The following is a 12070-nucleotide window of genomic DNA, read 5'->3' as shown; positions in this document are numbered from 1 at the left end:
ACAAAATCTGTTGACAGGTAGCAGTTTAGCTGGCTAACATTAGCATCTCTAGGCTAATGTTGCCTGTTAGAAACAGTTGCGTTTAGGAATACCTACTAGCAGTTTAGCAAGCTAATTTTAGCAAACTTTCCATTATTAACAACTGCATTTAGCTCAATTGGCTAGCAGTTTACCAGGTTGTTAACAGAGTCAAAAAAAAAACAAAACATGCTAGCTTAAAAATGCTTAAATAAATCAAATTAAATTTTAATAATGAATAAGTAGCTACAAATGGTTTTTAAAACATGATAGATTTCTAGTTTTTATTTGGTTCTTATTCAGAAACCAAAGAAAAGAATGTACTTTTATTTTTTATTATTTATCTCTATTTATTTGCCAATATAATTTCATTTAGATGTTTAAGCCTCCCTTTTGGTTTGATGTTAGTTATTATGGAGTTAAGTGTGTTTGTGCAGACAGACTTTAAAGTCAGATATTAACTACCACCCCTACACCTGTTATCTGAAGGGCAATACTCTATCTCTGAGTGGATCACTGGAAAAGGGTGGACAGACGTAGGCTGATGAGGTGTTTAGTGCATTCAGTACCTCAGCAGTCTTACAGAAAGGAAGTTATGTCCTAAAGGTAGTGCAATGGAAAATTTTACAGTGCTTTGTGCATACAGCAGATTAATACTGTAACAAGATATAGTCATCTCTCTGACCCTTTTAACCCCCAGGCCTGAGTGCTGTTCCTGTCTTTATTGGCAGGTTTGCTGGTCACACCAATTCTGGGATAGGAATGACGACTGACTGTAAGAAGGTCCACTGATAAGGACCTATAAAAGAGACAAATAACTGTTGGTCATGGCAGGTCCACTGATGCACACGCTGTGATCTGTCTGTTTCTCCTTATGCATAAGCTTTAATACACTTGTGCTTTAATCATCTCATTAGACTGCTTGATATTAGAGAGTCTGTAGTTTTCCATGTGGACAGAAACATGATAGGAGCCTTATTTTGGTTGGGCTGCAGGCATTTCAAAATTGAGAAGATGAAGATATTGACTGCAGCTAACTCATGTCCTCTTCTCTCTCTACTCACCATGAACTTTAGGAAGTTGGTGTAGAAAAAGAATTGATTATTAATAATTATCCAATGCCAAATTATTTATCTTCTCATTTTTATATTTATTGTAATACACTAATATAACAACCATGTAGTACCCATGATAATAAATCCTTATTACAATTTACTAATAATGCAATGTTACCACTTTATTATTAACACAATAATAATAGTAATATTCTAAATCATCATGAACTGATGATTCCAGCCGCTTGGATTTTGGTTGGATGCGGGATTAATGTTCAGTGGGAGGGTTCATCGGGACATTTGTGCCCCCCAGGAGGTCAGTCTGAATGTGGCCCCTCCAGGACGTAATTTACATCTGAAATAAACGCTTCCTTCAGTTGTTGGCTCCTGAATCACCACATGAGGGCCTCCTCTCTGCGTCCTCTCCGCCGCCTCCAATCCTCTCTCCTCATTGCGATCCTCTGCCAGATCCCCCCTCCTCTTCCTCTTCCTCCTCCTCCCTCCTGTCTGCCCCTCTCAGGCCGCGGAGGGGAGCATTCACACCCCGCTGTCTGCGTTTAGCGGACGGGGCTCCCAGTCTCTTCGTGAACCGGAGGGAGATGAACGGCAACCCGTGTGCCCGCAGGCTGGCCCGCCGCTCCCGCTCAGCCCTGCTGCTCGCCGCTGTGTCCGTCCTGCTGATCCAGACTCTCATCGTGTGGAACTTCAGCAGCCTGGACTCTGCTGGCGGGGACACCGGCGCCAGGAGCCGGGAGAAGAGGGACGACCGGACCGGGGGGTTCAACAAAGCCGACAAGGAGCGCCGGTGGAGGGGGCTGCAGAAGAAGGAAGACCCGCAGCTGCTGCACGGGAAGGCGGCTGTTCGACACAAGCTGCGGGCGGTGGGTTTGAGTGATGAGTGTTGCTGATATCAGACATTTACACGCGTGTTTAGCGTGGAGACGTGTCTGCATGTGTGATGCTGCTGCTCGGCTGCAGCTGCTGTTGTTCTGCCGCTTCTAGGCCAGACAGCATCTTATTTATGGAGGCAGGAACATCACCCTCATCTGTGAGGAGCAACAAAGCTGCTGTTTCTAATGGAGAACAAACAGATGCTGCATGAAGAAGTGATGCAGATTTCATTGAATCACGGTTTTAATGTGAAATGCCAGGATTCATGGCGTCAACGTTAGTTTTACCCTTTATGTTTTTCTCAGTCTGACTCTGAGGGTCCTTGTTTTAGTTTTTGGGAAATGTCCCCAGTGATATCAGGCTGTTAAAGAACATATGATTTGTGTTTATGGGTGAAAATATGGACCTGCAAGCCTAAACAGTTTGTTTTATGTGGTTTTCCTCCTCTTAATGCTTCAAAGCAGATTCCACTGTGTTTTCCAGGTGTTTCTGTGTTGTCAGGACATGAATCTACTGTAAGCCCTGCTGTGTGGGACTAAAGAGTAAAAATAAGGTGGCTTCCTTATTGCAGGGATCCACTTTTCTCTCCCTTCATTATACAGTTGTGCCTGTGATCTTCCCACTTTGAGCCCTGAGAGTTAAAATCCTCCAGATTGATGCCAGCAGTTATTATAGGAGTGGATACAGGGAGGTGGAATAAAATGAAGGCAGCAGTGAAGAAGAGTCTGGGTAGAAGGTGAATCTGTTGTCAGTGATGTTGAGTTTGTTGGACCCGGGTGTGTTGAAGGATGAGCATCATGGGAGAAAGAAACTGACAACCCTCTAGCTGTGGATTCATGGTGAAGCTGTAAAATTTGGAGATAGTCATCCTTCTGTTTTCCATCCTCTCTGGGCAATGCACCACAACAGCCGCACAGCAAAATGCCGCCACCACCATGCTTGATAGTTCAAAAGGTTCACTGGGATTCCTCCAACATACCTCTTGTCATTGTGGCTCAACAGCTTAATCTCTGTCTCATCTGGTCATAAAACATTTCTCCAAAAAGTATCTGGAGATACTCAAGCTTGAAGGAGATGTGAAGGCTGCAAGCTATGTGCTCTGTCCTCATGAGTTGGTTTTGTACTTTATCTCCGTAATGCAGAATTCAGTCGTTATATTTGGTAAGCTTAGTTTTCTATAAATTACTTTTGTTTTTTATTTTTTTACCTTAGAAATTTAGCATCAGTCAGGTTGAACATTTGCCAGTTTTAGTCTGGGTTTCCTTAGATATAAAACAAATAAACTGGGCTTGACTGCATCGTTTTATAACTAGGATTGAATTGGAATGTGTGTTATCGACTTTGAATCTGTCCATATGACTGGATTTCATTGTATGTACGTGAATAAATTAGGTGTCGAGACATTGGTTGTAAAATTGGTCTGAATAAACAAAAAGTAGAAAGGATTGGTTCTGAGAAACTTTATATATTAAACAAAATCTTGTTAGCATCAGAACTTTAACCCTTTAAAGCCTCATACAACTCATGGTTTTAATAATTAAATCATTAAATGATTGCTCTAAAAATCACTTTGGTTTCTCATCCTGTTAGCATAACCTAAAAGATCCAATTATTTTCAGTGTTTCTGTTTTTATAAAGAATGTATTAAAAATATATTCAGCAAAATATTCACTAGGAACTTTATTTTTGAGGGTGGGGTTGGCCATGTGGTTTCTGTTTGGTCATGTAATCGTGGCGGTGATGCAGCAAAGGATTGTGGGTGTTTAACTGAAGCAGAGAAGCAATGTCAGTGGTGCGGTCGTTTTTCTCGCGGTGTTAAAAGGGTAGGGAAAAATATATAATATCCGTAAATATCGGTTATTGGCCATAACATCAATATTAATATCGGACATCGATATCGGCCCAGATTTTCAGATCAAAACATCCCTATGTTTTACATTCAATGAGTTAAAACAAATTGAACACATAGAGCTTTGGATGTGTTGTAGTTGTTTGAAATAAAACTGTAACCAGCAGTTCGGACCTCAAAGAAAACCGGAAATCTATGTCAAGCCTGATTGGTGGATTTTATCCTAATATTTGAAACAAGTTTTCAGGTAAGTCAGATATTCCTGTAATGCTGCTCCTGTTGGAGACATTTTAACCTAACTGATTTACCTGTCTGGTAAAACAGTTTAATTTGAATATTAAATGACTGAGATGATATATTTTTGCTTTTCGACTATTTTTAGGGACTGTAATCTGTTCAGATTGTGAATGTGGTAAAAGTCAAAGACACATGGAGGGCTACTGTAGCTTACAGAGTTCCCAGATTGTTTGGAAAAGTATGGAACGTGATTATTTCTATAGTCTGGATAAGCATTGCAAAAGAAATGGATTAGGGAAAATATTTGTATTTATTATCTTTCTTATTGCGAAAAATTTCCATTCATTCATTCTTTTGTCCATCAATGAAAAATTGCATTTCAAGTTTAAAATGGGTCACAAAGGAATGGTAAAGTTTGTAATTTTGTCATAAAAAACATGTTGGACTTTTTAGTTGATTTAAATCCATTAATTTCTCCAACTCAGAGTTAGCTGAGAAGTCAAAGGGAAACCAGATAGAAAAGCAGGACCTTTAGTAAATAATCTTCTCTGAATTCCTGATGTTAATAATACTGCTAAGTTTATCTGGGATTGGAAAGGCCCTTAAAGTGCATTTCATTGTATTTTTGTAATTAGTCTAATGAAAAAGTAATCCGGTTATTATTTGACCAATAGATATGCTAATGCATTCAGGGCTACCTCACAGTCTGCTCTCTTAAACCGCACGTGTGTTTATGGGCAGGAAGGAGCATCCGATTTCCAATAAACAGTCACTGGAAGCAGCTAAATAAAAGCGGGAACTCCCCCAACATAAACATAGCGAGTTCAGACTCATATCAGAACCAATTTGTCCGGATGACGCTGTCGGGCCTTCCTGACTGCATTTAAGTGCTGAGACCCTGTTTTACTTTTGGAATTTAGGTTTACTAGAAAATAATTGATTAGAGAGCAGTTTGACCAGATATGATGATGGTGGGCTTTATGGAGCAGTTCTGGACCTTATCTCAGTTTCAAATGTTTTCAGTATAATCAGAAAAGGTATAACCTACAGCTTATAGTAATATCTAAGTAAGCATAAACAACATTACCACACAAATAGTCCCGTCTAAGCTTTTAGGTCTTAATGCTTTAATTCCCAGAAGTTAAAAACATTTTCTTCTGATTATTGAAATCATTGCCAACCAGCAATGATTTAAACAGGTGTTTTAATTCTAGTTTAAAAACATAGATAAAATCACTTAGTATTTAAGATTTGTTTGCCATGTGAAAGCTGAGCCTGGACCTCCGTGTATAAGACAATGTATACCCCAGAAAGATGTAGTGATTGCAAAGTCTGCAGCTAAAATTCGAGGTCATAAAGTCATAAAGTTTGTTTTATGCAAATTTATCCAGTGTGGTGGTAGTTATTAACAGTAGCTTGAAGAACTAACAAACTGATAGCCTGCCCGAGGATTTAAAAAAGCTCTTGGGAGAGTCCAGTCTGTCTGCAATTCACCACAGTTATGAACTACAGTGTTTTCCAAAAAGAATAATTTAAATCACAAAAACTGTGGCAGCGTTCCGATGGATGTCATTTCTGCTCCAGTTCTGACCAGAATCGTTACTGTAGTTTTTCTGCCAGTCACATAATCTGTCTGGGTTTCATTCGTGATGGTTTACCAGCATTACAGTGTTGCAGCTTTCAAAATACTATTCTGTCAACATCGTCTTTCACTCTACTCCACTCAAACCTTATAAGCCTGTCTGTGGTTAGTTTTCTCACAACAAAATATTGTTTGGCTTTAGAAAGTCGCCTGAAGTTGCTGCTAAACATGTGGTGGATGGGAGCTGCAGTCAACATTCTCTTCTTCGTTTAGCTCAGACACAGAGAAAAAATTATGCTGCTAGAGTTTATAAACGGTTATAGAGAGCATTTTTTTATATCTAAGAAACTTTGTGCTCACAAACAACACCTGCAGTTGCCTCAGTGATCTGGTTCCTTTTCTGTGTCACCAATAGGTGGCATTTGATATATTCCTATAAAAAATTTATTTTCATCAAGAAAAGTCTGTTATTCATCTACAGTCATAGAGAGCGTCAGTCTTCAAGACACCGCCACTAAGATCACAGGGAAAAGGAAGAAGCTAACAGCAGTGGAGATTGGGCGCAGTACAGGCAGGCCAGGAACAGACTAACAAAGGAGATCAAAGCAGCCAAGAGAAGCTACAGTGAGAAGCTTAAGAACAGCCTTTCTACTGGTGACACTTCAGCTGTATGGACTGGTCTGAGAAACCTGACTGTCTACAAGAGCCCCTCCACCCATCCTGAACAGAGTTGTCTCCTGGCCAACCATCTGAATGAGTTCTACTGCAGACATGACAAGAAGCCATTCACACCTCAAATCATCCCCACCACATCCCATTCAGGAACAAATTTGACCCGTAAAACAACCAACCCCCTACCTTCAGATCCTCTGCTTGCACTAAAGATCTCCGAGGAAGACGTAAACAGTCTCTTTCAGTGCATGAAAACAAGGAAAGCTGGAGGACCTGATAACGTCTCCCCATCATGCCTGAAAGCCTGTGCAAATCAACTTGCTCCGATCTTCACAAGGATCTTCAACAAATCACTGGAGAAATGTGAGGTCTCCTCCTGCCTCAAACGATCCACCATCATCCCGGTGCCCAAGAAACCCACCATCGTAGGATTAAATGACTACATGCCTGTAGCCCTGACGTCTGTGGTCATGAAATCCTTTGAGCGGCTGGTGTTGAAGCACCTGAAAGACATCACAGGCCCCCTGCTGGACCCCCTGCAGTTTGCTTACCGAGCAAACAGGTCGGCAGATGATGCCGTTAACTTAGGTCTACACTTCATCCTGCAACACCTCGACCACCCAGGGACGTACGCCAGGATCCTGTTTGTAGACTTCAGCTCGGCCTTCAACACCATCATACCAGACATCCTCCACCAGAAGCTCACACAGCTCAACGTCCCAGCCTCCACCTGTCAGTGGATCAACAGCTTCCTGACGGACCGACAGCAGCAGGTGAGACTGGGGAGCATCTTCTCCTGATCCAGATCAATAAGTACTGGTGCCCCCCAGGGGTGTGTTCTATCCCCACTCCTCTTCTCTCTGTACACAAATGACTGCACCTCACCGGACTCGTCCGTGAAACTCCTTAAGTTTGCAGATGACACCACTGTCATTGGACTGATCCAGGACGGTGATGAGTCTGCATACAGACAGCAGGTGGATCGGCTGGTCCACTGGTGCAGTCAGAACTACCTTGAACTGAACCCACTCAAGACTGTGGAAATGGTGGTGGACGTTCGGAGAACAACACCCCCATACACCCCCCTCACCATCCTCAACAACACTGTATCGGCCGTGGACCACTTCAGGTTCTTAGTAACCACCATCTCTGAGGACCTGAGATGGTCTTCACACATAGAGACTGTTCGAAAGAAGGCCCAGCAGAGACTGTACTTCCTGAGGCAACTCAAGAAGTTCAACCTTCCACAGGAGCTGCTGGTCATCTTCTACACTGCCATCATTCAGTCTGTCCTGTCTTCATCCATCTCAGTGTGGTGTGGCTCATCCACAAAACAGGACAGGTCCAGACTGCAACGAATAATCAGGACTGCAGAGAGAATAATCAGGGCTGACCTTCCCTCCATCCAGGACTTATACAGGTCTAGGGTCAGGAAAAGAGCTGCTAAAATCTCTGCAGACCCCACACACCCTGCACATAAACTGTTCAGAGTTTTACCTTCAGGCCGCCGCTACAGAGCACTGTTTACTAAAACCAGCCGCCACAGAGATAGTTTCTTCCCCCAGGCTGTTTCTCTTGTTGGGTTTATGATTATTGATTGATTAATCTTGATCAATAATTATAATTACAAATCATAATCTGACAAAATCAATTTCTTAACCAAAAATCCTCATTTATGAATCGAGACCAGAGATGTTTCTGGTGTTGTAATTGTGGCTCAACGCCTCTGACAATTACAACCGTTAAATACTCCGTAATAATTAATAACTATTGCCTGTTTAATCGACCGTTTCTGCCGAAACGTGTGGAACTTGAACCTTATTTTGACTGACACATCACTTTTTGCACACAATGAAACACCAAACGCTCTCTCTATCTATGTGAATATTTATTAATTTTCACCTACTCAACATGCAAAATTCTACACACACAGGGGTAACACATCTAAATAAGCAAAATCAACAAACGGTAGTGGGTATGTATTGAGTCAACCAGCAGTTTATGGCACTACAGACGAAGGAAGATGGGGATATGAGTGGTGGCGAGTGGTGGGGGTTGGAGCGCAGCTCCGACTGTCCTTATGGTCTTCTGATCATAAAACTTCCCCCTAACTCCTGGCACAAAGGATTCTAACTTTTGGCGGCAAGCTAGCACAGTGAGATTGAAGACAAAGGGGAAATGGAGAATTTTACCATGAGGTTGTTTTAACAGTCCAGTCTTGCAACGCACCCGCGTTGACTCTCAGATAGTAAAAGCACAAGCAGCTCGAGGACCGCGGCGGATCCCGATATCAACATAACACATCAAAGTTTCAACAAGCAAGGCTACATGCACATATTATTCAGAACACATGAGATCCTAACCAGCGATTCTGATCGCTTCTACAACCTCTGACCCTGCCCAGGCCTTCTAATAAAGCAATAAAAGATCAAATAAAAAGGTTGGTTTTACTTGGTGTCATCTTCTTCCTGAGCGAGGGAATTCGAGCGAGGAAAAGTGGGGTTAAGTTAATTGTGCGTCCACAATTAACTTCAGGGGAGCGGTCAGTCTTCGTCCTTTGGTCTTCTTGACAAAAAGGAAAAATGTGATCTGACCATCAAAGTCGACTTGAAAATGAAACACGATAGCGGTTCGTCTCTCCGAAACTCCGTGTTCTCAGTTACGTGTTAACTTACGTCTTCGATCAGCAAAGTGAAATATCTGGCCTTCTTAGTCCAAAAACCTCAGTTATGAATTGTTCGTTGTCCAACGAGAGAGAATGAATGAAACTCTGCACAGAGTTCTTCTCTTAAAGTGGCGCGCTTCAGTCGCTAGACCGGTTTTCTAGCAGAAGGCAAGTTTTCAAACATGAGCGCCTCCTATATAGCGCCCTGTGACGTCAGACTGGGGACGCCCAGTCATATCAGTCGCAATGCTCGATGGGATATGTAGGAGCGGGCTGTCCTGGGTACAAAATGGCCGATGCCATTGGAGGGGCACAGTGACGTCCAACAACGTGCAGATAATCCAATACTCAGCAAACAAGTGGTCCAACACTCTGTTGAACATTTAATAGAGTACGAAACAACAGCATACAGATGTTGCAAATGCACCTTTTTATTATACTGGTCCTTCTCAAAATATTAGCATATTGTGATAAAGTTCATTATTTTCCATAATGTCATGATGAATATTTAACATTCATATATTTTAGATTCATTGCACACTAATTGAAATATTTCAGGTCTTTTATTGTCTTAATACAGATGATTTTGGCATACAGCTCATGAAAACCCAAAATTCCTATCTCACAAAATTAGCATATTTCATCTGACCAATAAAAGAAAAGTGTTTTTAATACAAAAAACGTCAACCTTCAAATAATCATGTACAGTTATGCACTCAATACTTGGTCGGGAATCCTTTGGCAGAAATGACTGCTTCAATGCGGCGTGGCATGGAGGCAATCAGCCTGTGGCACTGAGGTCTTATGGAGGCCCAGGATGCTTCGATAGCGGCCTTTAGCTCATCCAGAGTGTTGGGTCTTGAGTCTCTCAACGTTCTCTTCACAATATCCCACAGATTCTCTATGGGGTTCAGGTCAGGAGAGTTGGCAGGCCAATTGAGCACAGTGATACCATGGTCAGTAAACCATTTACCAGTGGTTTTGGCACTGTGAGCAGGTGCCAGGTTGTGATGAAAAATGAAATCTTCATCTCCATAAAGCTTTTCAGCAGATGGAAGCATGAAGTGCTCCAAAATCTCCTGATAGCTAGCTGCATTGACCCTGCCCTTGATAAAACACAGTGGACCAACACCAGCAGCTGACACGGCACCCCAGACCATCACTGACTGTGGGTACTTGACACTGGACTTCTGGCATTTTGGCATTTCCTTCTCCCCAGTCTTCCTCCAGATTCTGGCACCTTGATTTCCGAATGACATGCAGAATTTGCTTTCATCTGAAAAAAGTACTTTGGACCACTGAGCAACAGTCCAGTGCTGCTTCTCTGTAGCCCAGGTCTGGGGAATGCGGCACCTGTAGCCCATTTCCTGCACACACCTGTGCACGGTGGTTCTGGATGTTTCTACTCCAGACTCAGTCCACTGCTTCCGCAGGTCCTCCAAGGTCTGGAATCGGCCCTTCTCCACAATCTTCCTCAGGGTCCGGTCACCTCTTCTCGTTGTGCACCGTTTTCTGCCACACTTTTTCCTTCCCACAGACTTCCCACTGAGGTGCCTTGATACAGCACTCTGGGAACAGCCTATTCGTTCAGAAATGTCTTTCTGTGTCTTACCCTCTTGCTTGAGGGTGTCAATAGTGGCCTTCTGGACAGCAGTCAGGTCGGCAGTCTTACCCATGATTGGGGTTTTGAGTGATGAACCAGGCTGGGAGTTTTAAAGGCCTCAGGAATCTTTTGCAGGTGTTTAGAGTTAACTCGTTGATTCAGATGATTAGGTTCATAGCTCGTTTAGAGACCCTTTTAATGATATGCTAATTTTGTGAGATAGGAATTTTGGGTTTTCATGAGCTGTATGCCAAAATCATCCGTATTAAGACAATAAAAGACCTGAAATATTTCAATTAGTGTGCAATAAATCTAAAATATATGAATGTTAAATTTTCATCATGACATTATGGAAAATAATGAACTTTATCACAATATGCTAATATTTTGAGAAGGACCAGTATTGTGAATTGTAAATATGTATATTCTGTAATGCAAAAACAAAACCAAAGAGCAAAGTGTACCGGAGTCAAATTCCTTGTTTGTATGCACAGACTTGGCAATAAAGCTGATTCTGATTCTGAATAATGTGGGAATTGTTCCTTGCACCATATTCAAAATGCGGTTTTGTCACACCTTTAAGGTGAGTTATTGTGAGGATTGTGCAACAGCATACATGTCTGCTGTGAAGATAGAATAAGAAGCACAATCATCTCATCACTGTTGGTATTTTAAGGGCGATTGAAACTGATTGGCCCTCATAGAGCTGCAGTGGAAGCATTATGACTGGAGTTTCTCCACACAAAGAGTAAGGCCTTTATGAAGAGGACATATCGGAGCCCATTCACATCCTGACAGCTAGGTCTGAGCGGATTAAAGAATAGCTTCAGATCCGGTTTGACTGATGGGATTACTGCTTTCTAGTGTAGCTTAGATTGGTAATCCTTAAATACTTAGTGTGTACTCTGAAAATCATTTGTGAATTTTGCTTCACCCTAAAAAAGATTTTTTTCATCAAAACTGGAGAAAGAACTGATGAAAATAAGTCAAGAAAGTTGAATCACTTTCTATAAAAGATTACCATGGTGGTGATCACCCTAAAAACTGATATGGTTTAAACATAATATGAACTGATTCCAGCAGAGTCCAGATAAAGTGAAGTCACACAAAACTCAAACAGGCAACCAGAAAACACTGAACAATTTCACATTACAGTAGCTTCAGACTGGGTTTAATGTCCCGATGCTGAGATTCAAGAAGCTTGGAGGCTTAGAGTTTTGGCTTATGATAGTGCATTGTTTAGAGCATTAAATTAGTTTGGGTTTAACATTTTCAATCACTACATTTATGTTCAACATTATTATTTTCTTCTTGTGATTTAATGGTTTGAAACATGGTTTTGGCTGCCTATGGGGTAGAGATTGTGCTCCCCTGACTCCCCTGATTTAAATAGACCTGCTCAATATGTTGATTTGCAGTTGTCATCACAATGTCAATGTGTGCAAATAAACTTTTAATAAGACCCAGAACCTTTGGGGCGGAGCTTTTTGTGGAGAGG

General features: G+C 41.8%; 1 protein-coding gene across 1 annotated transcript in view; it reads left to right on the top strand.

Annotated features, from left to right (window-relative positions):
* The first annotated feature begins 1366 nt into the window (after positions 1-1366).
* LOC124863669 (xylosyltransferase 1-like) overlaps positions 1367-12070 on the top strand; it is a 41823-nt gene continuing 31119 nt past the window's right edge. The window contains exon 1 of the mRNA XM_047358091.1: positions 1367-1954. Within this exon, the coding sequence (XP_047214047.1) occupies positions 1673-1954 (282 nt within the window). The 5' untranslated portion in view covers positions 1367-1672. The remainder of the gene's footprint in view (positions 1955-12070) is intronic.

This window comes from Girardinichthys multiradiatus, chromosome Y (assembly GCF_021462225.1).
Source record: "Girardinichthys multiradiatus isolate DD_20200921_A chromosome Y, DD_fGirMul_XY1, whole genome shotgun sequence".
Lineage (NCBI taxonomy): Eukaryota > Metazoa > Chordata > Actinopteri > Cyprinodontiformes > Goodeidae > Girardinichthys > Girardinichthys multiradiatus.
This window is presented reverse-complemented; position numbering and strand designations above follow the sequence as displayed.